Source organism: Cynocephalus volans, chromosome 8, assembly GCF_027409185.1.
Source record: "Cynocephalus volans isolate mCynVol1 chromosome 8, mCynVol1.pri, whole genome shotgun sequence".
Classification (NCBI taxonomy): Eukaryota; Metazoa; Chordata; class Mammalia; order Dermoptera; family Cynocephalidae; genus Cynocephalus; species Cynocephalus volans.
In genome coordinates this window covers 22,538,826-22,566,268 of record NC_084467.1, presented here as the reverse complement: position 1 = coordinate 22,566,268, position 27,443 = coordinate 22,538,826, and the positions used below count along the sequence as shown (strand labels likewise).

The window sequence follows — 27,443 nt, the reverse complement described above, 5'->3', positions numbered from 1 at the left end:
ATATAGGGATGGCCGGTTAGCTCACTTGGGAGAGCGTGGTGCTGACAACACCAAGACAAGGATTAAGATCCCCTTACCAGTCATCTTAAAAAAAAAAAAAAAAAAAAGATTATTTTTATCAATAATAAACTACCACAATACAACCAGTGCAAGGCATTTTACATATATTATTTCATTTAATCTAGCAGCCTTACAGTATATCTATTTAATTATTCCTATTTTAATATATGAGGCTCTGAAATATCAAAGTAACTTGCTCAAGGTCACCCAACTAGTCACACATTCTTAATAATGAATGTGGGATATCCCATCATTCATTCATTCATTGAACAAATATTTACTCATCACCTACTACACACCAAGAATCATTCTATGTGCTGGGTATACACTAGTGAACAAAACAGACATGTTGCCTACTCTCAAAGGATTTGTATTCAAGTGGGACTTAAATCCAGGTCAATTTCACTCCAAAGTCTTTATTTTTTCTACTGTGACTCATTAAGCCAATGGCCAAAAAATCAAAAACATTGATATGGTGAAAGAGAGAGGCGCTGAAACCATACCCTTTGAAAACAAGCAGTCCCAAAACAGACGACAGCAAGGAGAAGGCAATTACCTTGACACACTTCACGTTTATTCCTGGACACACAAACTTCTTCCAGAGGAGGATGGCTTTGCTCTCCCCACAAGTTATGGGGTAAGCAATTTCCATATCCTCGTTTGCTTCTATAGTACTTGCATCTGAAAATGGAAAAAAAATATCAGTTGTTACAACTCTTCCCCAAAGTTTAAATTCAAAATTTCTAGTCTCTTGGTTCCTCTGAGGGGCTAACAGTTCATTCTTGCTGGCATTGTTTAGGAATCCTCTGGAATAAGTTTGGCATAAGAGCTATTTTTTACCAAGCTCCCACTATGTGCCATACCCTGTACTGGATACTTTCACATATTTAATTTTATTTAGTTCTTACAATAATCCTGTCAAGCAGTGATTGTTTCCTATGTTTTATATATAAGTATATGGGCCTCAGAAAGATAAAATGACTTTCCTAAGGACATACAGCTAAGAAATGAAAAAGTGGGATTCAAAAAGTAGGATTCAGACTTAATTTCAAATTTTCTTTTCAGTTTTTTCCATTGACTGCCTTCCACTCAAAACCTCAACAGTCATTGTCAGAAACTTCCCTATTGACAGGAATCAACCTTGAGGCTCCAATTTCTTTGTGGGATTTTTATAGATGAAAAATCCTTTCAGCTACCCTAGCAAATCGATGTTAAGCAACCAACTGACAGCCCTAGCATCTTAGTGGTGTCTCTAGATGTGCCACCATCAAACTGATGGCTGCAGTATTGGTAGGGCACACTGGGATGGGGGAAAAACAGAAGGCACGGAAAGCAAAAAGTCTCATCCAAGGAAGCTAAGGTCAAAGGTGGCCAGAATAATGAATCTGACTTACCAATCCCTTCTTCAATTTTATGTATCGTGTGAGTTTCTACTGCTACAACTGCTGTGTTGTTCTCCGACCCAGCTTCATAAATCCTGTTGTAAAAGTGTCCATCGATAAACAAACTACATAAATCATGAAAAAATTAATATTCACAGCATGAGATTAAGAAATTTGTTTTAATCTATCTCAAAAGGAATAAAATAAATATACTTTACAACTCTACATTAGTGCTTTGACTAGTTCTTCACCTTATTTAAACTCCAAGCTGGTAAGGACTGCTTACCAGCTAGTACCATGGAAATAATTCAAAGACAACTTTCTTCATCTCAAAGGAAAGTAACTCTTGCTACTGTATTTACACCACCACTTGCTACTTATATTACACCAGACTCTTCCCTTCATAACTTTAAGTGCTTATGACAGTATTGCTTTAAGTACAAAATTAAATCATATAATAGAATTATCCTGATAAGACTAAAAAGTAATAAAGGCATACAGTTCAAGACAAGGAAGACCATATTAACCATAGAAGTTGATGTCCCTTTTGTTGGAATATAGACATTTTAGCATTTTTTAGCACTCTAGTATTTTTTAAAGCATCATTCCCAAACTACCAACATAAGAAAAGCCTAGTGGGAAAAAAGTAAGAGAGAAACTATACCCAGAATAACTAAAAGTAACTTAGGTATGACTTAGGGAAGGTTATATAATGCAGATCACTCTAAAATGTCTCTACACTTATGGGCACAGATAACCTAACAAGATACACTGTCATCCTTTGTTTAATTTCTATAACTCTAATGTGTTAATTATTGCACCTTGTTATTTGAAAGCACTGCCTGAGCAATCTCCTTTGAATCAATAACTATCTACCTCCACGGTGACACCTCTAGCACAAACCTCCCTTCTGAATTTCACACCAGGACACAGCTAACTGCTAAATGAATAAATATATTTGGATGTCCCATACGACTTTGTTGAATTCATTATGTCTAAAATAACCAACAAAAACAGCAAAATGAAAGAAAAAAGAAAAAGAAAATAGCCACTAAGTTTTCTTCTCCCCCACTCCAAACTACTCTTCTTCCTACACTCTCCATCCTTGTTAATGGCATCATCCAGCACACTGTAGACAGAAATCTAACCCAAGAGAGAAACCTGAGAATCATACTAGATTTTTTCCTTTTCCTCCTCTTCAACTCCTATATAGTCAGTCACCAAATCCTACCAGATGCATCTCTTTAACACCAGCCAGCCTCCCTGTCTGTATCTCCACAGCTACTGCCTTAATTCAGGCCTTATCTCTTGTTTGGATTCATCTCCTTTCATCTAAATGATCTTTCATACTCCCTACACTCCCACTACAGTGATCATTTAACTCCCTCCTTAAAACCCTTCAAGAACCCTCTCTCTCCTCATTATTAAAATAAACTGCCAAATCCTTAATATGATATTTAAGCCCCTCCATGATCTGGCCCCTGCTTTCAACTCTCCCCATCCCCCACCCTACAATTCAAGCCCCAGTCATAGCAAGCTATTTGTGGTTCCCAAAATTGCCATCATTTTTTTACACCTTCTATCTTTGCACTTACTTCTCCCTCTTCCCAGAACATCCTTCTCCATCTATTTCTCTTTTAATAAGTAGCCTCTACGATGCTTTTCCTTCCATCCCAATCACTCCAGTATAATCATCCACTTTCTCCTTTGTGACCCAACTGTACTTTGGGCTTTTGTCAGATATACTTATCTGAATCTCTCCCCTTGGGCATAGTCTGAGAGGTCCCTGAGAGCAGAGATTGTCTTATTCACTTGTTCAATTTTGTATGCTTGACATGTAGTTTACTGACTGAAACATGTCAAGGCACCCAATAAATAGCTGTTAAATGAATGAGGACTGTGATAAACATGAGAAACCATTGCTTCAAGTAAGATTAGTAAACTCATTCTAAATTTCTTAGAATAAAATCACTTAAAAAAAAAAATCTCATTGATCACAACCAGTTAGATTCCTGTGTTCCTTTTCCACTCCCACTGCTTCACTTGAATAGCCTTAAAAAAAAAAAAAGAATAAATTCTCACTTATATGTAATTTCAACACCAAGAAATTGTACTTTGGGGTAGGAAGTAGAGAACTTAGTCTATATTTTTATGAGTAGACCAGATTTTATCAGGGAAAAAGTATCTAAAGTAACTCAGGATAGTGATGAATTTAGCCTAATTCTCTATAGCTACTACAGTCATAGTCAAATCATAGTGTTGAAGCATTGTTAGATACTGGCATGCCTTATAAATCATCAAAGAAAGGTGAAATTATGTTTACTAGAGCTTTAAAGTCTATATTATTGTATTCTAATTCTCTGAAAACTGAAAATCCACATATAGTTCTTTTTATCCAGAATGTTAAGGAAAGATATTTTGATTAATAAATGTCAGATTAAGAACTAAAGATTATCAAAAAATGAGATGATTATTATATAAACTAAAGGTTATTCTACTGATCTGAAAGTATTAATATATCTTCTTAAGATCTCAAACTTTCTACTAGGGAGGGATATGAGCATGAAAAGAAAAGTAGGGCCTCTACTCCTCAAATTGAACTACTGTACTACATTTGGACTGAATTTCCTCTACAGAAGAATAATAAAATCAGTCAGCACACTGAGTAAACTTATGTAATATTAAAACCCTGAGTGTATTATATTTAAAATGCTATCATAAATCTAAAGTGAACTGGAAAGTCAAGAATAGTGTTTGGAGGGCTGGCCGGTTAGCTCAGTTGGTTAGAGCATGGTGCTGATAACCCCAGGGTTAGATCCCTATACCAGCCAGCTGCCAAAAAAAAAAAAAAAAAAGAATGGTGATGGAATCCTAGTACCTTCACTCTTTGAGTATTTTTTGAGTGTGTTATAAAAGACATTTTATTTGAGAAGTTAATAACCATTATATTTTTAAAGAAAGCATATGTTGAACAAGGCTTCTGTTTTAAAAAACCTCTCAAGAACCGGCCCCTGGCTCACTTGGGAGAATGCGGCACTGGGAGCACCAAGGCCGCGGGTTCAGATCCTATATAGGGATGGCTGGTGCACTCACTGGCTGAGTGTGGTGTGGACAACACCGTGCCGAGGGCTGCGCTCCCGTTACCAGCCAGAAAAATAATTAATTAATTAATTAATTAATTAATTAATTAATTAATTAATTAAATACCCTCTCAAAATTATTAAAAGCCTTCTAGATACCCTAGGATCTATGTGAGCAAAATGCTAAACGTTAACATTACATTAAATAGTGGACATATTTCGGGCCGGCCCGTGGCTCACTTGGGAGTGTGTGGTGCTGATAACACCAAGGCCACAGGTTCGGATCCCTAAATAGGGATGGCCAGTTAGCTCACTTGGGAGAGTGTGGTGCTGACAATACTAAGTCAAGGGTTAAGATCCCCTTGCCGGTCATCTTTAAGAAAAAAAAAAAAAAAAAAAAAGCAGATATATTTTAAAGCCAACCTACTGTTAGTTTGAAAGTTATCACCTTGCACAATGTGTCGAGTTCTACAGATACGTATGGGGGGACTGTTACCAGGTAGTCTACTTTTGCTACATAGTATATTCCTACAAACATGTACATAATAAATACCTGAATTTAAATTTTACATAAAATGTCATATATGTAAAAGCTAAAAAGACATACAATGGAAGGTCTATATATTGAAATCTAAAAATATTTATTAAACATTTAGATATTAATAAATACTTTAGTATCTTGCCTTTTGGATACAATCTTCACCAATATATTCTCAGCATTTTATACTTGTTCCATGATTGTTTCTTTCCTTCCAATTTGAAGCCACAGCCAATCAGGTTAAGCGTGACCGAGGCTGAACACTGGCACCTGATGATTTCCAACTTTGTCTCAAGTATATTAAATTCACGAGACCTGTACTTCTTATCACCGGTATCAATGTTTGTGTTCCCTCACTCATTTTTATAAAATGAGGCTAAAATAAAATAAAATATTCAAATAATTAGATAGTACAACTAGAGAAATTGATGGGGCATCAACTGGCAGGCATGTCAAAATGTAGTATCTCAAAATGCTTATTCACTAGATCAGGTACTAAACTCAGAGTAAATGGTGGCTTGGGGAATCAATACATGTTGTACGAAGATGCCTATATGTAATAAAGCAACAAAAGTTTTCCAGAAAAGTTTATTTTTATCATTAAAACATAATAGTTCAGTTGGTTAGAGTGCTGCCTTGTAATACCAAGGTCAAGGGTTTAGATCCCTGTACCAGCCAGCTGCCAAAAATAAAATTAAATTAAATTTAAAAAGTAAAAGAGACCAAAAAAAAAAAAAAAGAAAGAAAGAAAGAAAATAGATAGACAAAAGAAAAATAAATACAAGCAAATCTTCAAAAAAACCTAGTCTGCAATAACACAGAAATTTTTTCTGCCTCTACTAGGGATAGAACAAGTGACAACTGGAGTACTTTAGGAAAAACAGAAGAAATGATGACTCCATGAGAAAAGGAACCTGCCAAGAACTAAAGAACCTACCCTTTCGTTCTTCCTCAGGTGCCAAAAGGTAACAACTGCAAGTGTGTGTAATAAATGAAATTTCCAAACAAGTGAATTTGAGTTTCGTTTCAGTTTTTTGGCAGCTGGCCAGTATGGGGATCTGACAAACAAGTGAATTTGAATAAGCATGTATAATCTGTTGGTGCCAACAAAAATTTAAATCACTCTATTGACTTTATGTCACCTTTATCAACTTTCCCTATAGATCTTTCAATATTTTTTTCATGCTTAACATTATTCAGAAATGTCAGCAAACATCTGGTTACATTTATAAAACTAAAAAGAAAATGGTCTTATCTTTTCGAGATACATAATGTCTGGGATTTGCTTCAAAAAAATTCAGGTGGACATAAATATGAAATAAAACTGGTCATGTGTTTTTTTTTTTTTTTTTCTTTTTTTTCCCCTCTGGTCATGTGTTGATAACCATTGAAGCTTACACAGGGGTTCATTATAGTGTTTTCTTTATTTGTGTATATATTTGAAATTTTCTATACTAAAAAGTTTTAAAAATTACCAAGAGAGGTTAACTCTTTTTCTCCAGAAATGTTTAAGACAAGGTACATTACTTACATTGGGATTGGATTATGTGTTTGCCCAGGAACACTGCTAATCCTATGAAGAATCTTTTATACACTCCCCAAGATAGAACTAATTCTTATTTATCCTTCAAGAACCCTTATAAAATCTTACCTCTTCTTTCAAATTCATAGTGATTCTCTGAACTCCAAAGCACTTCCTAACCATGCCACTCAGCACTTCTTAGATGTTGCCACATGAGTGATCTCTTTATATTCATATATGTATTTTTGGTTTTTACAACTAGACTGCAAGCCCCACGATGGCGGCAACCATGTGCTATATTTCTTCCAACACCTTCATAATACATTGTGTTATAGTAGGTGGTTGATATACGAGAGTACTTCAAAAAGTTCATGGAAAAATAGAATGGAAAAATAATATTAATCCTTCCATGAACTTTTTGAAGATTTCTCATACATTTTTTTGGAAACTAAGCTTGATAATTTGCCCATCCATGAGGGTCCAGTAGGAATACTTCTGTAGTTGTCTTGCCTGATATCTGATTCTTTTGGTAAACATATACTGAGGGCCTGTAAATAGTGTAGATAAATAAGATAAGGGAGCCATGTAACTTACCCTCAAGTAGCTCACAGTGGAGACGAGAGAAAGATATGAGGAAACAGATAACGTGTAATAATTTTTCTTTCCTCAGCATCAGGAAAGCAGATTACTTGTAGTAAGTATTAAAATGACAAATATATAACACACAATACAATATATTATTATAGAGATGAAAACTTAGCTGCCTCTGATTGATGTTAAATGTTCCATTGTGCTAAGCAACCATAAAATTATAATTTCCCTTCCCTTTAAACCTTCCAAAAGTTTTCAGAATAGCCAAATTTCTAGCCACTTACCCTTGTTGCACAGGCTGTAGCTGCAAGATCACTTGGGTTTTAGTGTCTTCAGGGTTCTCCCCTTCATTTCCTTCAGTGGGTACCACAACCACATCCCCCATTGGGACACTCACTTCTGCATTAGCCATCTTTCACATGAAGTCAGATAGCTGAAGCTGCTGTCAGGAACAAGAAGCACCAGTAACTTCATCTTGTTTGAAAAGATGATGACCATAGGAAAGGAATGCCAAGATAATGACTACCAAGAGTACCCTGGAGATCTCGGTCCTCTGAAAAGGATGGGAACTGTGAGAAGGGGCTGATATAGGCTCTGATCTTTCCAGAAATGCCTTGGTACTCATTTGCTATTGTAGGTTTTCTTAGCATGTGTGACTCATTCAGTGGTGTGCTGGAGCCAGCTCTACCAGCTCCTGAGAACTGACAGTACACATCTCTTCTCAACTCTGAATCTACTGACATCAAGTTGGTAGCTTAAAATCAGTGATGCTAGGAGTATATACACCACAGAAATTGACAAGCACTACAAATCAGGGCACTTTTCTGGAGAACTGGTTTACAGTGCAACACTAGTTCCACCCCAAACAGTAAGCTTCTGGAAAGTAGGAACGATACCTATTTTTTGTGAAACCAGCCTCATCAAGTGCTCCGTCCTTTGTAAATACTTAATAAGTATCTCCTGACTAACTGAACTGAGCTGCATGGGAAGGGGAAGATGAGTTGCATGTGTAGTAATTGTTTAATAAATGCTGAATTCAATTGTACAACTTCTAGAAACTTAATACCTCTTTGCCTCTGACTGAATAGAGATGATCTCGCCTGACATCTCCCTTGCAGAGCTACTGAGGAAGCCAGTTTCCAACACCAAGTGCTCCTTGACTCCAAAGTAACTCAAAGCATTGTCCCAATCTTGAAAACTCAGAGGGCCCCGTGATATTCCAAAGCTGTTAGTCTTCACAGTTGAAAAGAAAGGAGACAATCACATAAGTGAGTACAGGTAAGAGCAATGTATTTATTTAAATATGTGAGTATGTTAAGATGACTAGGATCGTGCCTGACCAGAGTAGGCACACAATGAATGCAAGTCTGAATATGTCACTGGTAGTCAGAAGACTTAATTCACATCTCAACTCTGCCACAGCACTTGTTTGCCTATAATACACATACCTAAGCATGGCACTCAAAGTCTCTCTCACTGGTCCCAAAATACTTTTCCAATATTATCTGCAACTATTATACTCCAAGAATTTTAAGCTACAGCCATATCTACCACCCACTATACTCTGAACATATAATAATGTATTTTCACATTTCTGTGACTTTGTTATTCCCTAAGCCTGAAACACCTTTCTCCCTCATCTCCTTTTCCCTTCAAGGCCCAGTTCAAAGCCCACTCCTCTATGAAGCCACCATCAAACCATTTTCTTTTCTGCAATTCCCCCAACACTTGGTTTGTAGCTCCTGTCTAGTGTTTACATACTGTGCCCTGTATTTTTTGTGTGTGTGTGGTGGTGGCTAGCCAGTATGGGTATCCAAACCCGTGACCCTGGTGTTATAAGGCTATGTTCTAACCAACTGAGATAACCAAGCCAGCCCTGTGCTGCACTTTCTGTAAGGACAGGTGCTCTGTCTTATGTAAAAATCTTTGTACCCCCCTCAGCCCTGCTCACGTTAGGCACTGATATATGTTAGTTCAATCAATTTTTGTTTATATATGGTCTAGTTAAAATTCCTCATTATCTGACTTCTACTTCTGTCCTTTATGATTCTCACATTCAAACTTTTTCCTAAATCCTACACCTCCTATATCCAACAGCCTCTACAATGTCTTGTAGGCCCATTAAACTGAACTCATCTTCCCTCTCATGTTTCATATCTCAGTAAATAATGCTACCCTCTACCCATTTTATCAAGCCAGAAACTAAGGAGTTATATTTGACTCTACTTCCCCTAAATCCAATCAATCATCAAATCTTATCCATTCTACCACTTATATATATCTTTTAATCATCCCCCTGTTCTCCATTTGTCCTGCCACCACCATATTCTGGGCAATCACACACTGTTATCTGGATTTTTCCAGCTGCTTCTCATTAGTATCCTAATATCTGGTTTTGCTCTCCTCCAATTCATTCCCCACAGAGCAGCCAAAGTGATCCTACTAAAGGCCATAGGCCATTTCCCCCACTTAAAAATCCTTCAGTGGCCTGTTAGCTCAGTTGGTTAGAGCATGGTGCTATAACACCAAGTTCAAGGGTTCAGATCCCCTCACTGGCCAACTGCCAAAAAAATTTTTAAAAATTAAAATCCTTCAGTGGATTCTCCCTGCTATTAGAATAAATTGCAAACACGTTACCATGGCTTACAAAATCCTCCAAATTTGTCCCTTGCCTACAGTTGTTCTCACATTGTATGCTCCTGTCATTAAATTTTTTCCAACTTCTTAAACATGCCATATTTCCTCACTTGAGCAATCACTCTTGTTTCATCTACCTGGAATTCTCTTTCCCTTCCTTTCTGGCTAGTCCCTGCTAACTTCTGTGACTTATTTCAGACATCACTTCCATGGGGAGGCCTTCTGCGACTTCCTTGACTAAGTTTGAGCTTGTGTTCTTGCTCCCTCAGGGCCTGCAGGACCTGTCACAACAATCACCTCACTTTGTCGGCCTCTCCCCCTCAGACTGTACATTCTGGGAAAGCAAGAATTGATTTTCTTATTTGGCAGTTCCCCCGTGCCTAGCACAGTGCCCCAGACATAGGAGTGTAATAAATGGCTTTCCAATATCTACAGACTTCTATCTACAAACCTTACTTGAACCTTTCTAAAGAAATCCGGCACATAGCAGGTATGCAATAAGTTTTTGTTCAATGAATGACTCACCTTATCCTAAAAGACATCTGGAACTTTCTACTTTCCTAACCTAGGGGATAAAAATTTGCTTAGGCAGCTAGGTTAAGCTACATAGTTTATGGCCCATCATTGTGGCCAGTTCAACAAATATTTACTGAGTCTCTACTGTATGTGAGGCATGGACTTAGGCTCCTTGGATGTGAAGAGGGACAATACCTGTCTTAAGGAGCTAGAGAAGGGAAAGAGATGCATGTCACTGTCATATATTAAAGGAAAAAAGTAATTGCAAGATATCACAGTACACAATCTGAACTTCTGCAAGTTAAAGGTTTAAAACTAGGGGGGTAAAAAAGAGAGAGAGAATTGATGACTGGTTCAGCTGGCTGCCATCAGTAGAACCAAAATAATTAGGACCCTTGAGTCTAGAAAAGGCCAAAAAGGGCTTTGATGAAGCATACAAATACCATCAAATCCTAGAATAATTGAACCAATAGATATCTTCAAAACTTGAACCAGGTTAGAGCATGTTGTTGTAACACCAAGGTGAAGGGTTCGGATCCCCATACCCACCAGCCGCCAAAAAAAAAAAAAGTAGAGTGAATTAAATAAAATAATCATAGCTAACCTCTACTGGATACTCAATAATTGTCAAACACTTTTCTGTTACTATTACATATTTAGTTAATTTTAAGATGTAATACTTTAGCATGTAGCAAACTTATGGAATTTATTATTCCAAAAAGGTGATTTAAATTTTTTAAAAGTAATAGCTCAGGTAAATTAATGGGTTACAGAATGATTGCAGAAGCAGAATTATGCTGGCCAGTTAGCTCAGTTGGTTAGAGTGCAATGTGATAACACCAGGACCAAAGGTTGGGATCCCCATACCAGCCAGCCCCCAAAAGAAGCAGAATTAGAAGGATGCTTCTAATTCAACATTCTACTCAAGGCCGAATCTCCTCTAAAACATTCTGAATAAGAGGTTGACTAACTTCTTGATTAATACCTTCCTTACCAGAAACTCATATTTTACTCCTTACCCCTCCCATACCTTGGAACCCAAGAGGAATATTCTGGATACTCCTCTAGACTTCTGAGCGTTTATCAGAGATAATTATAATCATCCACAATATGTCTCTCAATGTCAGTCAGAGACACAGGTCTGACTGAACATGGCAATTCTAGCATTCTTTAGGGAAGCAAGTTTGCGTTGAATATCTCTCATTACCCTAAATACCATATTCCTAACAAGTAACCTGATACCACCGCTACAAACTACACTGGCTAAATGCAAGTTCACCTCTTTGAGCTGAGTATAAACTGAAAACTAGCTCTTGTTTATAGCAACAAAAACTCCTGAGGCAAGATGAGTGAGTTGATCCTTTGGGTATTTCATGGAAGGAGCCTTAGAGTATATTCACTGTGGAATCACAAATATTCTCTATAATTCTAAATAAACACACATAAAGAAATGTATCAAATTATTTTGTAGTTATTTTCAAAGACAAAAAAGACATCTTGAAAGTAAGCATATGAGGGCCGGCCCATGGCTCACTTGGGAGAGTGTGGTACCGATAACACCAAGGCCACAGGTTCGGATCCCTATATAGGGATGGCCAGTTAGCTCACTTGGGAGAGCATGGTGCTGACAACACCAAGTCAAGGGTTAAGATCCCCATACCAGTCATCTTAAAAAAAAAAAAAAAAAAAAAAAGAAAGTAATCATATGACTGCTCACATAAGCTATCAGAAAACTAAAGAGATGACATCTGACTTACTTTGGATTAAGTTAATTTTTGTGTATGCTGAAAACCAATGTCTAAAATATGGCAAGATACTATGAAGTAAACACAAGTGTCACATGATCACAGGGACACTGGAGTTGGTAGTTGAAAAGGAATAATAAATACCAGATATTCTGAAATTTTCTAACCTCAAAATGTATTTGTTCCACATTCTACTGTAACTTTTGCAGACTATGTATGTAATCTATTCTTAAGAAATTTCCAGGTTAAAATCTTATTTGAAGCCAAAACTCCTTGATGTTTCCCTCCTTCTTTATTCCTTCTCATGTATTTAGTAGGTGATCCAGAGTGCTATCAGATGCAATGAAGCCAACAAGTAGATAACAACCGTCAGGGAAGGGCCGAGCCCGTGGCGCACTTGGTAGAGTGCTGCGCTGGGAGCGCGGCGACGCTCCCACCGCGGGTTCGGATCCTATATAGGACTGACCGGTGCACTCACTGGCTGAGTGCCGGTCACGAAAAAGACAAAAAAAAAAAAAAGAACCGTCAGGGAAATATCCAAAATAAGTGAACTTCTGGGTAAGTCACAGATTGGGGACTACTATGTAGGTGTTTGGGGAAACAATGGAGTAAGAGTTCTTTGAAGAGTCATCCCACTAGAGTCCAGAAGACTTCTACTTAAGGCAAGACTGAAACAAGGCCCAAATTAACCCAATGAAGCTGAGTAGAAGTAGTCAGCTATTCAATGTATTTGCTGAAGCAAATATGAAAAAGTCATCATTTAAGTCAGTAGAATTAAATGTACATAGTCCGTATAGGCTGTCAAATTAGGAGAGACAATCCAACCACTCAATGAAAAAGTTCCCAAACGCAATTTGGTAAGTATTAGCAGAGGCAAGGGAGCAGAACAGAATCCCTCTGCAAGACTAGAATTATCTGACAGTACATTTCCCTACACCTCCAGGTAAGGAGGAAAACGCCACTTCTTGGTTCTCCTAAACAGACACCAATCAAGGCCCTTTTTGTGTCCTCTAAGAAGTGGTTTGAGATTTCTCTCATCTTGAGAGAATTCAGGGCTCCTGCTCTTTGGAAAGCCAAGCCTTCCTCTGATTCCTAAGTTAAGGCTTGACTCTGGTGGATCACTCTCCAGGACCCTCAGGTAAGGTTCTGCCCCCATTTCTCCTGCCCTTCAATTAGAGGACACACGGCCAATTCCCCTGTCATATCAGAAAGTAGGGTTACCTAAGCTTTTTCCTCTCAATGATCTTCTCTGCAGACCTCAAAAAAATTTTCTTCATCCCCTGACAGAGCGGATTACCTCATCAGGAGATACTCTAATCTCTTTCATCTCCTCAGATTTGGACCTTTCTCATTCCTACTTCAGGAGGCTCTAGGTGTCTTCCTACCGTCCCCTCCCCTGGGGGAAGACCTGGGTCTGCTCACTTTCCCTCGGAGCTCTTCTTCCTTGTCCCAATGCCTTCGGAAAAGCACCTGCCTCTTCTCCCCCTCAACTGAATGGCCGATGCCTTTAACGCGCCCCTCGAGTGAAGACTGGACTCTCCTTTCCTCAGTAGAACACTCTCTGCTCTAGCTCCCCCTCCGAGGCTCCAAGGGTCTCCTCCAGGACGGGCATCCGGACTTCCCTCACCTATCGTCCCCCCGCCCCCGGGCGGGACCCAGGCCTCTACCCAGCTCCTTATCGAAGGGCCCGGTACTCCCTGGACCCCGCCTTTGGGGATACCCCAGGCTCCCCGGACCCCTCGCCGGGGTTCTGTGAGCCCGGGCCTCTCAGTCCGGAGTCGCTCCGGCCCCTCCTGGCCCCTCGGCCGAGGACTTCCGGGCCCCTCGGTCCGGGGGCGCCAGGCCCCCCCCAGTGCGGGGCTCGGCAGGCCTCGCTGCCCTCGGCCCGGGGCTCGAGCCGGGGCAGCGCGACTGGCCGCGCTGGGGGCGGCCCGGCTGCTCGGGCGGACCCAGCGGCAGCGTCCCCCCACCCCCCCGCGGCGCCGCGACGTCCGCTCGCTCCCCGGCGGCGGCGGCGGCACGCACAGGGCGTGGGGAGGCGCCCGCGGAGGCAGCAGCCCCCCGCCCCCTGCGCGCCCGCCCGCCCTCGCCGGCCGCCGCGCGGCCCCCGCGCCCGCCCCCCACCCCCACCCCACCCCGCGCCCGCGCCCGCGCGCTCACCCCTCCCCCTCCTCACCGTCTCCGTCGGGCGGGCGGGCGGCGAGCGGCCAGGGCGGGCGGGCGAGGGAGCATGCGCAGTAGCCGCCACGGCCTCTACCGCCACCGCCGCCGCCAGGCCGGGCTTCAACACTTCCGGCCGCCGCCGCCAGCGAGCTGGCGCCTTAAAGGGGACACGTCCCTATTACCGTCCCCGCGGAGATTTAACCTTAGCCGAGGGATTTGGGACTTTACCAGAGTGGGGGTCTGTGCCCTTGAAAGTCAGTGTTGGAAAGGTCGGTAGAGACCGTAATAACTCTTCTTTCCCACTTCATAGAAGAGGAAAATAAGACCTGCATTAAAGAATCACCTCATCTACAGTGGGGGATTGGGGGAGTGAAAGCCAGGTCTCTCGACTCCTCTGGAGGACTCTGTCCCTTTTTCCTCTCCAAATCCTGTTTTATAAAGCTTACATCTATCAGACCTTCAAGTTATGACCCTACTATCAATTTGGAATCAGAAGATTTGCTTAAGCATAGATCAGTAACTGGTCAGGAGTCCTTGAGCAAGCCTCTTACATTCTCTGACCCATGCCTGTTGGCCAAGCCTGTCCTGCTTGTGAGATTCTGGGTTCAAGTTTTGACTTCGCTGTTGGAAATTTAACGACTCTGGAGGAGTTACTTGACAGCTCTAAGCCTCTATTTCCCAAGATCAAATAAGGAGACTCAGTACCCAAGTTAGTGTCTGTTCTTATAAGCAAGAACTTACACATTACCCTGCATGGGCCAGCTGGAAAAAAAACAAAACAAAACACATTGGCAGATGATTCTGAATATAAAGGGGGTTGGTCAAGACTGAACTCTTGACCTATGCAAACTATTACATAGTGTGAACATCTATATCTTTGGATTATGCATCATACACTCATTGAACATTTACTAAAACCCTGTCCCTGCACTCCACAAGCTCCTGGTCCACCTTCTTTGGAGACAGAATTGTAAACAGTTACAGGACAAGACAGTGAAATAGCTGTTATCCTAGAGATACCAACAAAGCAGTGAAAAAGTACAATCGCCTCTCCCTGAAGGATTTCTAAAAGGTTTCACAGTGGAGGGAGCAATTGAGCCAAGTCCCAGAGAATGAATAGGAGTTCTTCAAAAAGAAAAATGGGGAAGAATATTCCAAAAAGAACAACATGTGACAAGAGAAAAAGAAGTCGGAAATGATGGGAGATGGGGCTGAAGAGGGAGGCTGGAATCAGATGGTTGCCATAAGGCGCTATCTTGCAAGGGATAGAGACCCAAGGATGGTTTTGAAGTTCTCTCCAACTGCACTGCTAACACCCAGCTGCACCCTACAGGACTCACCTGCATTGCTGCAGAAATTTCCCAGTGCTCAGTACTCCCATCTATCCCACCCCCAAATTTTATGCACTCTACATACCCTAGGACAAGTAATCTTTTAAAGAGATAAGACAACTCATGTTACTTCCCTGTTAAAAACCGTTTAAAAGCCTCCTGTTGCACTTGGAATAAAACCTAGACCCTTCACCATGGCCACAATGCATGATCCCCTTTCTACCCTCCTCTCCTCTGACCCTCATTCACTGTGCTCCAGACACCTGGGCTCCTTTGTGTACCTGGAATCCATATGGGGCCTTGTCAGTGGCTCTTCCCTCTGTGTGGAAAGCTCCTCTCTCACATCTTTAGAACTCATTGTCATCCTTCATTCCTCACAGGCCTTCCCTGGCTCCCACCCTAAAGTAGGATGCCCAGCCACATTCTTCTTTATAATTGCTGCCTCTGGTTCCTTCGGGGCCCCTGTCATGTTCATTAGGGGGACTGTTTCAGGGCATAGACCACATCTGAGAGAACTCCCTCCCCATGCCGTAGTTACTTTCTCTCATCTCCCCATGCTTACCTCTATAGCAGCCCCCACAATTTGAAATCCCCTAGGTTATGATTTTACGTATTTTGCGTCAATTTTTTTTTAAAGGCTTTTATTTACTTTTGGTCTTTTTTTCCCCCCCTGTGGCTGGCCGGGTACAGGGATCGAACCCTTGCTCTTGGTATTATCAGCACCATGCTCTAATCAAGTGAGGTAACCAGCCAACCTCTTATTTTATTTTATTTTTTTTATTTATTTTTTGTCTCTTTGTGACCGGTAAGGGGATCGCAACCCTTGGCTTGGTGTCGTCCGCACCGCGCTCAGCCAGTGAGGGCACCGGCCGTACCTATATAGGATCCGAACCCGCAGCGGAGCGCCGCTGTGCTCCCAAGTGCCGCACTCTCCTGAGTGCGCCACGGGGCCGGCCCTTATTTTATTTTTTTGAAACCAGAACATTTATTGCAAGGCTAATTGTTGAAATTATTTTTTATTTTTTTAAAAGATGACCAGTAAGGGGATCTTATCCCTTGACTTGGTGTTGTCAGCAACACGCTCTCCCGAGTGAGCCACGGGCCAGCCGCTGAAGTTCTTAAGACAAACTGGATGCTGCAACAGTTGCTCTTGGGTTTAGGTGTTGTTCCTTCATGGAATCCATGCCTGAATCAGCTGCACACAATTTTGAGGTGCCTCGTTCAATCAGTCCTGGTGGTATTTTGTCACCTTGGCACTCCAATTATACTTTCTCTTGTACTTGGCAGGGTAGCCATATTTGCCACAGGTCTACTTCTGAAAGTGGTGGCCTTAGCACCACAGCAGCGGCACAACATGTGAGTCTTATTGTGACATTTTCCAAACAATGACATTCCCCTCCTCATTTTGCTTCTGTGGTGGAGACCAAAGAGCTCTTTTTTTTTTTTTTTTTTTTTTTCAATATGAGAGATACTGGAGTGCCAGTCTGGTTCTATCCTCCCCTCCAGCAGCATTCTTGGGGTCTCTCTGATTTTTTGAGCAAGTTTGTTTAAGAGATGAATTTATTCATTTAGGTGAATCCTGTAAGGCCGAAAATAACTTTGGGGGCAGCTGGCAGGGTTAGGAGAGGCCTCCAGTGGGATGTTTGAGGCATCCAGGCCCCCATGGGGAGAATGTGGGTGTGAGCTGGACACAGGCCCTCAGTGGCTGTGACCAGATTGGAAATGGCAGGGAAACTGAAGGATGGTGGTGCCCAGGCCTGCTGAGAGCTTTCTAGCTGCTGCACAGTGCTCTAAGCACTTTAGATCTATCCAACCTCAGAGATCCTGTTATCAAAACCATTTAAGATGAGAGGTTAAGCAACTTTCCCAAGTTCACCCATCTATTTAGTGACCAGATTTGAACCATAGGCAATTGCACTTCAGAGCCCAAACTTCTAGTTACTCATCCACTGTGGAGCTCCTGACCTTGGCCACACAAAGAATTGCTTGAGGAGATTTTATAAAACACTTATACCAGTAACCCATCCCAGATGAACTCAGGCAGGATATCTAGGGGTAGGAACCAGATATGAATATTTTTTAAATGTCCCTACATAACTCTTAATGGCCAGCCAGCTTGGAGAACCATGGGTCTGCTAGCTCTTAAGTATGTTTATTCCATGCCAAATAACAATAGCAGCAGCAATAATAATGGTTAACTCTTACTGAGTGCCAAACACTTTGTGTGTTAATTTATTTAATTTCCACAAGGTAGGTGTTAGTAGTGTCACCATCTTACAGATAGGAAAACTGAGATTCATAGTTTATAAATAGTAGAGCCAGAATCTGGGTTCTTTACCTCAGTCTATGTTGTGGCCTGATTATTCTGATCTCCTGAGACTAGCTGCTTGTCAGGTTAAAAGGAAAATAAACTAACATCACTTGAGTGGGCCCTTTCTCTGTGCTGGCACTGTGCTAGGAGCTTTCCCACAGATGAAATTCCAAGTAGGGAATTTTCCTTCCAACAAGGAGCATTATCTCATTTTCCAGAAGAGGCAAGACAGGCTCAGTAAAGTTAAGTGGCATATCCTGGGTTACAAGGCTGGGAAGCATTAGAGCTGTCTCTTCCAAAGGGTCTGTCTGAAGTCCAGGCCCTGTCCCAGCCCAGCTTGTTCCCCTTGTAGGGGTATTACCTCCTGCCTAGGCCAGAGGTTAAAAACTCTAGCACCTGCCAGGACCAGGCCTTGAGTAGAATCTGCAGCAGTCCTGCTGGGGTTGGACCAGCTGGAGAGTTTGTGCCTCACCTGGAGGGGCTGCAGCTTCTCCACCAGCCTGCTGTGGCCTTCCTGGAATGTGTACCCAGTACAGCCAGAGCATCTAATTAGGAGGAGGAGGTGGAAATTCTGGTGTATTAGTCTGTTTCTGTTGCCTATAACAAAATACACAGAACTGGGTGATTTATAAAGAAAACAAAATTTATTGCTTACAGTTTCAGAGACTAGGAGGTTCAAAGCCCAGGGAACACATCTGGTGAGGGTCTCAGTGGTGGTGACAGTGACAGCAAGGTATCACATTGCGAAAATGGTGGAGCAGAGAGAGCAGAAAGACTAACTTTCTCATTTGCTCTTCATTTAAAGCCCTCCAAACCATGCCCCTGACCACCATTATTAATCCATTCACTAGGCATGGTCCTAGAATCTAATCACCTCTTCAAGGCCCCACCTTTCAATTACCATAATAGGATTTCCCACCCTCAACTGTTACAGTGGGGATTAAGTTTCAATGAGGTTGGGGGGCATCCAGTTTACAGCACCTGGGTTTTATTTGGTATCTCTGGATTTGTAAATGTTGGTAACTGATTAAAAACAAACAAACAAACAAAAACTTCAAACATCATCTGGACTCTCCATTACCCACCTGTGAAGAGGTGTGGCCTGCTGGTTGCTGGGTGGCAGCCCCTGATCTCTCCTCCCAGGTATCTACTTCCAGCCTGGAACAGTGTCTCCAGCTGCCCCACCAGCTGATGACTCTTCAAGCTCAATGTATCCACAACTGAATTCATCCTTTCTCTCCCCACTTCCCTGTAAAAGCCCCCAATAAACCTAATTTTCCTCCCATGTCTCCCAACTCTGGGAATGAGGCCTCCATCTCTCAGTCACCTCCCAAAGACCACTATCATACCACCTGTTCTCTGAACTCCCACTTAGTCTGTACTATTGCCACCTGCCTCTGTTATAGCCAGTCTCCTCATTGGTCTTTCCACTTCCTGTCCTGCTGCCTTCCAGTCTTTATTCTTTTTTTTTTTTTTTTTTAAAGATGACCGGTAAGGGGATCTTAACCCATGACTTGCTGTTGTCAGCACCACGCTCACCCAATGAGCTAACCGGCCATCTCTATACGGGATCCAAACCCGTGGCCTTGGTGTTATCAGCACCACACTCTCCCGAGTGAGCCACAGGCCGGCCCCCCAATCTTTATTCTTAACTCTTCCAATGACCTCCTATCCCCTGCATGACCCTGCATGACCTGGCATTAGGGATGTCTCTTGACTCGCTTTCTTGCTGTCACTCTGCTCCAGCCAACTAACCTTCTCAAAGTTGCTCCAATGCATGGATTTCCTGGCCTGGGCTGTGCTGTTTGCTCATGCCTGGCATACTCTTCCTCCAGATCTTCAGCTGTCTCCTTCCCATCCACCAGGTCTCAGCTCCTAAGCCAGGCCTTCCCCTCCCAGACACTCTCTCACATCTTCTCATAGCCTTTACCCATTCCTATCTGTATCCACTCTCCCCCACCCCACTCCCCATGCAATGGAATCTCCATGAGAACAGGGACAGGGACAAGATTTATTTTTTCTTTTTCTTTTTTTTTGGCAGCTAGACAGCAAGGGGATCTGAACCCTTGACCTTGGTGTTATCAACACCTGCTCTAACCAACTGAGCTAACCAGTAAGTCCAGGGACGAGGTCCGTTTTATTCACAGTAGGATTTCCAGCTCCTAGAATGTTGCCTGGTGCATAGAGAGCACTCAAAAAATATCTACCTATCAAGGACTGCCTGCCCTTTTATGTCTACTTCCCCATCCCCCCACAGCTCACCCCACCCTTCTGCATCCACATTCTCAGAAGCCAGAAGCCACTAACAGATGGGGAGTGAATCAGAAAGGAGGCAGAGAGAGAAAAGGAGGAGGTTCTGCCTGTTGGTGCAAAAAAAAGTTTGGAACGAATCTCGATAGAGTCAGGTGAATCACCTCCACCCTCACCCCAACCCCATCCTCTGCCACAGTCCACCACCATGACCAGAGCAAAAAGCTAACTTTCTGGTATTGAATGTCAGAGAGGACAAGATACAAGTCCTGCTGGCTCTCTGGCCTTGAATGAATCTCTATCTCAGCCTCAGTTTCCTCATCTGTAAAAGGAAGATGGTAATGGTACCTCACTTGTAGGGGGGCCTATGAAGAGCAAATGAAGTAATCCACACACACAAAATGACTTAGAATAATGTTTAGAATGTAGTAAGCACTCAGTAGAGGCCAGCTGATATTACTATTAATACTCCAGCTGGCACTTACCACCCACCCACCTTATAGAACTTACAGCCCAGGGCTGGCCGGTTAGTTCAGCTGGTTAGAGTGCAGCCTTCTAAAACCGAGGTCACAGATTTGGTTCCCCATAGTGGCCATCTACCAGGAAAAAAAAAAAAAAAAACCTCAGAGTCCAGTCAGTGCTGCCTCCGTAAAACCTTTGTTAAGGCCCTCTCTGGGCATCAGCCTCTCCATGTATGATGGGAACCATTAGTAGCTATATTTATGAGCACTTGCTCTATACCAGGCACTGTGTGAGCACTTGGCTTACACGCTGTTTTGCCCACTAGAGGGTAAGCTCCCTGAGCCAGTGACCACTTCCTAGCCCAGTGCCAGGGACATCATAGGCACACCCAAAATCTTGCTTGTCACCATCTGCTGTGGATTGGATTTGTGTCCCCAAAAGTCCATGTATTAGAAACTTAACCCCCACGGTGACAGTGTTAAGAAGGTTGGAAATCCTACTATGATAATTGAAAGATGGGGCCTTGAAAAGATGATTAGATAGTGAGGACTATGCCCTAGTAAATGGATTAATAAGTTGATGGTTTAATGGTGGTCATGGGTGTGATTTTGAGGGCTTTAAAAAGTGAGCACGTGAGAAGCTCTCTCTGTCTCTGCTCTGCCATTCTGCCATGTAAGACCCTTGCATCACTGTCAACACCAACAAGGCTTTCATCAGATGTGTTCTCTGGACTTTGGACTTCCCAGCCTCTGAAACTGTAAGCAATAAATTTTGTTTTCTTACAGATTACCCAATTCCAGATATTTTGTTATAAGGAACAGAAATGGACTAATGCATCATCTTTTCCTTTTCAAATTTTTAATTTTATATGATTTTACTCACTTTTAATTTTTTTATTGTAATAAAATTTACTATTCTAACCATTTTTAAGTATATAGTTCAGTGGCATTAAGTACATTCACATAGTTGTACAACCATCTATCTCCAGAACTTTTTCATCATCCCAAACTGAAATTCCGTACCCATTAAGTAACAAATTCCCACACTCTCTTCCCCTCAGTCCCTGGTAATCACTACTCTTTTTTCTGTCTCTATGAATTTGACTATTCCAGGTACTTCATATAAGTGTCCTTTTGAATCTGGCTAATTTCACTTAGCATAATGTCTTCAAGGTTCATTCATGCTGTGGCATGTATTAGTACTTCATTCCTTTTTATGACCAAATAATATTCAATTGTATGGATATCCATTCGTTTTGTTCATCCATTCCTATCTTGATAGTGTCAAGGTATAAATTTGGATTGTTTCCTCCTTTTGACTATTGTGAATAATGGTGCTATGGACCTGGATTTACACACCTCTTTTCAAGTCCCTGCTTTCTATTCTTTTGGGTATATACCTAGAAATGGAATTGCTAAATCATATGGTAATTCTGTGTTGAATTTTTTGAGGTGCCACCATATTGCTTTTTTGTTTGTTTTTTCTTTTTCTTTTTTTTGACCATGACCTTAGTGTTGTAACACTGCACTCTAACCAACTGAGCTAACAGCCCAGCTTGCCATATTGTTTTCCACAGTGGCTGCACCATCTTACATTCCCACCAGCAATGAAGGTGTGTTCCAGTGTCTCCACATCCTCACCAACCCTTACTATTTTCTGATTTTTTTTTGGTGGCTGGCCAATACGGGGATCTGAACCCTTGAAGTCGATGCTGTCAATACCGATCTCTAACCAACTGAATAACCGGTCAATGCTATTTTCTGATTTTTAAAAAAGTAATGGCTATCCTAATGGATGTGAAATGTATCTCATTGTAGTTTTGATTTGCATTTCCCTAATGATTAGTGATTGTTGAACATCTTTTCAGGTGTTTATTGGCCATCTGTATATCTCCTTTAGGAAAAGTCTACATATAACTCCTTTGCCCATTTTTAAACTAGGTTGGTTTTGTTGTTGCTGAGTTGCCTGTTTTTTTTGGCAGCTGGCAAGTATGGGGATCTGAATCCTTGACCTTGGTATTATAAGGCTGTGCTCTAAGCAACTGAGTTAACCGGCCAGGTGTTGTTGTTTAGTTGTAAGAGTTCCTTATATATTCTGGATATTACTCCCTTATCAGACACAGAATTTACAAATATTTCCTCCTTTTCCATGGGTTGTCTTTTCATTCTTCCCCCCCCCCTTTGGTGGCTGGCCTGTACTGGACTCTGAACCCTCATTGTCTCTTTTTTTTTTCTTTTTAAAATTATCTTGTATTTTTGAACCCTCATTGTCTTGATAGTGTCCTTTGATGCACAGAAGTTTTTAATTTTAATGAAGTCCAATTTTTTTCTTTTGTTGCCTGTGCTTTTGGTGTCATATCCAAGAAATCATTGCCAAATCCAATGTCATGAAGCTTTTCCCGATGTTTAGCTTTAACTCTTTTACATGGAAGTTCTTGATCCATTTTGAATTAATTTTTTTTTTACCTTCTTGATCCATTTTGAATTTATTATTATTATTATTATTTTGACCGGTAAGAGGATCGCAACCCTTGGCACTGTGTGGTCTGCACCACGCTCAGCCAGTGAGCACACTGGCCATCGCCAATACAGGATCTGAACTTGGGGCCTCGACGCTACCAGCACCGCACTCTCCCAAGTGAGCCTCAGAGCCGCCACTAATTTTTTTTATTTCGAGTAAGGTACAGAAAAAGTTTGCTTAGGGGCCGGCCTATGGCTCACTTGGGAGAGTGTGGTGCTGATAACTCCAAGGCTATGGGTTTGGATCCCTATATACAGATGGCCAGTTAGCTCACTTAGGAGAGTGTGGTGCTGACTACACCAAGTCAAGGGTTAAGATCCTCTTACTGGTAATCTTTAAAAAAAAAAGAAAAGAAAAAGTTTGCTGATGCCTGGTGTAGGTAACTTAAATTCCACTTTATGAAAAACATTGCAATGATCATTCAGAGTCTGTGAGACTAGGGCTCAGAAGCCCCTTCAGGCTTTAATGTGCCCTGCCACTTGGGTAGTTTCATTCCAGCAATGTTGATTTTTCAGTTCCTGGATTACAGCACATTCTCTCCACCCTCATGATTTTGCCTCTGCTTGAACTGTCCTTCCTTCCACACTTTGCCTGGTTGTCTTCTATTTATTCTTTACATTTCAGCTTCAAAGTCATTGCCTCAGGAACACTTTCCCACACCTCACATTAAATGTTCTTTTTTGCTACTGTCTCTTCTTACTAGACTGAAAGCTTTGTGAAGGCAGGGGCTGGACCTATTCCGATTGCTACTATATTGTAGCACAGTATATATACATTTGTTGTTACAATGAATGAACCCTTGTTGCTAAATTTTCTCTTAAACACAATTTTACCTATGAGGATACACTCCTAGGAGATACATTTTTTGAAGGCTTTAGATTTTTATAGCTGTTGCTGAGTTGCTCTCCAGAATGGTTGCTATCAGCAGTAAGAGAGTGCTACTTAACTGGTGTTTGGAATTATGGCCTTTTTTATTTGTTTGTTTAAATGACAAACAGTTTAGGAAGAACATCAACTCTGCTTTAGAAAGGAGTATGTGCCTGGTTAAAATTTTGGTGAGGAATTTTAACAAAACCGATGTTTCACAGGCTGGCCAGTTAGCTCACTTGGTTAGACTGTGGTGCTGACAGCACCAAAGTCAAGGGATCAGATCCACTTACCAGCCAGCTGGCTCCCCCCACGCAGCCCCCGAAAATAAGTAAATTTTACATGATGATTCCTTCACTCCTACAGGCAGGAACCTGGAAGGATTCAGAGTCCAGATAACCCCTCTGGCTGCATAACATAGTGTCCTTAGATAAGCATTATCGCCTAATTTGCTTAAACCTCAATTTTCTAATCTCTGAAACGGCGAGAACAATACCTACTCTATTTAAAGAATCAACAACCCAATTTAAAAAAAAAAAAATAAGAATCACACCTACGTCCTTTACCTAAGTTTTCATCACTGGCAGATTCTCATTGGTTGGAGTCCCTCAGCATTAAACACGGCGGATTTCTTTGTTTTTTGTCCGCTGGCCAGTAAAAATAGTCAAAATATAGGTTCTAAATGAAAATCATGAAGCCTGAAAACTTAACTAAACAATCAATGTATCCCTTAGGAGAAGACAGACAACCAACCCAACTCGCACTATGCCAGGCGCTACCCACATGTACGTAGGTAAGAAGTCCTAGCGAGTGCGCACCCTTACCTTAAAAATGTAACAACTTTTTGTTAACAACAACAGGCCAGGGCGCCGGGACCAACGATCACCAGCTGCCCAACTACCAAAAAATTATGCTTCCGAAATCTCTTGATGTCGATTCCGCACGCAGAGCAATTGGGTTGCCCTGCGTGTGCCACTCACGACAGAAGCCCTTTTTGCGTGAGCGACGCCGAAAACACAGTGGCAGTGTTGGTGAACTGATCTTTAGGTAAAGGTGAAAATAAAGCTCAAGCAATTTCCTATTCCATGTTCCTGAAGTTAAGTAAGAAATTTCCAAATCTTCTTAGCCGGAGGAGAACGTTCACAAGGAGAATGTATAAGAAGTAAAGGCAAACACGTGAGTGATATGCAAATCTACGCAGTGCTTGCTGGGAAGGTCCGGGCCGACGCCGAGAGGGTGGCGGGGAGATCTCCGGCTGGCTGCGATGGGCGGCTCCCGTTGACAACTGTTCGGCACGGCAGTCGTCTCCCGGCGCGGAAGACTGCTCTAGGTGGCTGTGTTACCTCACTGGGGAAGCACTAATCTCACCCTACCCAAATTGAAAATGCGGAGACTTGGGCCGGCCCGTGGCTCACTCGGGAGCGCGTGGTGCTCACAACACCAAATCAAGGGTTAGAATCCCCATACCAGTCAATTAAAAAAAAAAAAAGAAAAGAAAGGGTCTGGGCTTGCGTTACCCCTAGCCATTCATTTTGTGGAGGTTTCGGTTTGACCTATTCATCAACGTGACAGCAGTGCATAAGCCAGATGTCACGATGCGTTCCATGTGGTGGGATGCTACATACTGCATTTCGAAGGAGTGAATTAGACATCAAAAAATATTGAGTGATAATGGGTTGTAAGATAAGGTACAGCATGATACTATTAATGTGGCATATAAGGCAGTACTACAGCTGGAATGATTGAAGTAGATATTTACACTGATACAGGAAAAAATGAGTGGGAAAAAGGTGATAAATAGGGTCCACCATGATACCATTGATGTCATAAAGAGCACGCAGGGGTGCACGCAAAGCCCAGTGCTATATATATTCTATGGCCATGTATTTGTATATGTGAAAATTTTTAAGTGACCTGGAAGAACACATATCAATGATTACCCCTGGGAAGGAGGGAGGGGATCAGGATAGGGGCCGTGACACAGAAATTTAGATTTACTTCTAGTGTTCTAATTTTTAAAAAGGATGATGAATTATTTTATTATTACTGCATAATTTTATTATTTATGTATTAAAAACATTTAAAAATTTTCTCCATGTACGTCCTTTTTCTAAATGTCAGGTTTATTGAATTACATAGAATAAATTCGCCTTTTTGACCAGACAGTTCTCTAAGTTTTAACAAACTCATACACTCATGTACCTACTACCATCACCAAAATAGCAAAATTTCTAACACCCCAGAAAGTCCCTCTGGTACCTTTTCATTTAACCCTTCCCCCTATTACTAATCCCTGACAACCAGTGCTCTTCTCTGGCTCTGTAGTTTGCCTTTTCCAGAATGGCACAAAAATGTGATCATTCACATGTGCTTTTTTTTTTTTTTTTTTTGCAGGTGGTGGGTACAGGGATCCAAACCCTTGACCTTGGTGTTATAGCATGGTGCTCTAATCAGCTGAGCTAACCGGGCAGCCCCACCTATACTTTTAATATAAAAATGATATGTGATAATTGTGAAGAAATTGAAACAGTACGGAAATGTTGCAAAATGTGAAAATGTTTTCCCCAGTTTAGTGTTTATCTTTCCAGACAGTTTTCTATGTACATACACATTATATACATACACACATTTTTTATTATTTGTTTATTTTTATTTTATTATTATTATTATTTTTAAAGATGACCGGTAAGGAGATCTTAGCCCTTGACTTGGTGTTGTCAGCACCACGCTCTCCATGTGACCTAACTGGCCATCCCTATATAGGGATCCGAACCCGTGACATTGGTGTTATCAGCACCACACTCTCCCAAGTGAGCCACAGGACAGCCCTCATATACACATTTTTAAACAAAAAGTATAGGCTGTTAGACATTTTACTTTTATTAATATATTTGAATAATATATGGAGGTCCTTCCCCTTCACAAAGTAGAAGTTACAAGAGAAGGGAGGTACATAAACAGCTCTTACACTGTAATAGAAAGCAAATGTGTAGTATAAACAGGTGGGAAGTCCAGAGATGGGAGCCATCAATTGTCTCTGAGAGACTTCTAAATCCACCAGTGTTTTTTTTTTTTTTTTTTTGGCTTGTGACCTTGGGGTTATGAGGCTACACTCTAACCAACTGAGCTAACTAGCCAGCTCCCACTGTTATCTCTTAAAAACAAATCAATTTCACTCCTCTGCTTAACCTTCCCATTGCACACTGAATAAAATCCCAAGTCTCTACCATATTCTACATTGTAGACTACACAGTCTACATTGTCTCTCCCCATTACCTATTAAGCTCCAGCAACCTTGGCCATCTTGATCCTTGAGTTTAAGCTCTTCCCTAACTCGGGGCTTTGGCTCAGGGCCCTCCATCACCCAGCTAGATAAGTCTGGTTTACTCTGGTATTCTCTCCTCTTACCTTTCTGTACACTTGCTAATGGTTTGTTTCCCACTCTAGATTGTGAGCTCTCTAAAGATA

General features: G+C 41.6%; 1 protein-coding gene, 1 non-coding gene and 1 pseudogene across 6 annotated transcripts in view; all 3 read right to left on the bottom strand.

Annotated features, from left to right (window-relative positions):
* Positions 1-14,284, bottom strand: part of GMEB1 (glucocorticoid modulatory element binding protein 1) — a 29,324-nt gene extending 15,040 nt beyond the window's left edge. The window contains exons 1-4 of one of the 5 annotated variants that reach the window (XM_063105165.1): positions 14,248-14,284; positions 7,458-7,615; positions 1,455-1,567; positions 617-741 (exon numbers count right to left, since the gene is read on the bottom strand). In XM_063105165.1, the coding sequence (XP_062961235.1) occupies positions 617-741; positions 1,455-1,567; positions 7,458-7,585 (366 nt within the window). In that variant the 5' untranslated portion in view covers positions 7,586-7,615; positions 14,248-14,284. Of the gene's footprint in view, positions 1-616; positions 742-1,454; positions 1,568-7,457; positions 7,616-8,239; positions 8,330-14,247 lie in introns of those variants that run through there. The other 4 variants (XM_063105169.1, XM_063105166.1, XM_063105167.1 and 1 more) reach the window with 4 other exon arrangements.
* A 2,399-nt stretch (positions 14,285-16,683) lies between these two features.
* LOC134384979 (large ribosomal subunit protein eL37-like) lies at positions 16,684-16,969 on the bottom strand (annotated as a pseudogene).
* A 7,868-nt stretch (positions 16,970-24,837) lies between these two features.
* On the bottom strand, positions 24,838-24,971 carry LOC134385398 (U11 spliceosomal RNA). Its single transcript, XR_010024373.1, has one exon. It is a non-coding gene; the product is annotated as a U11 spliceosomal RNA (small nuclear RNA).
* Between the last annotated feature and the right edge of the window lie 2,472 nt (positions 24,972-27,443).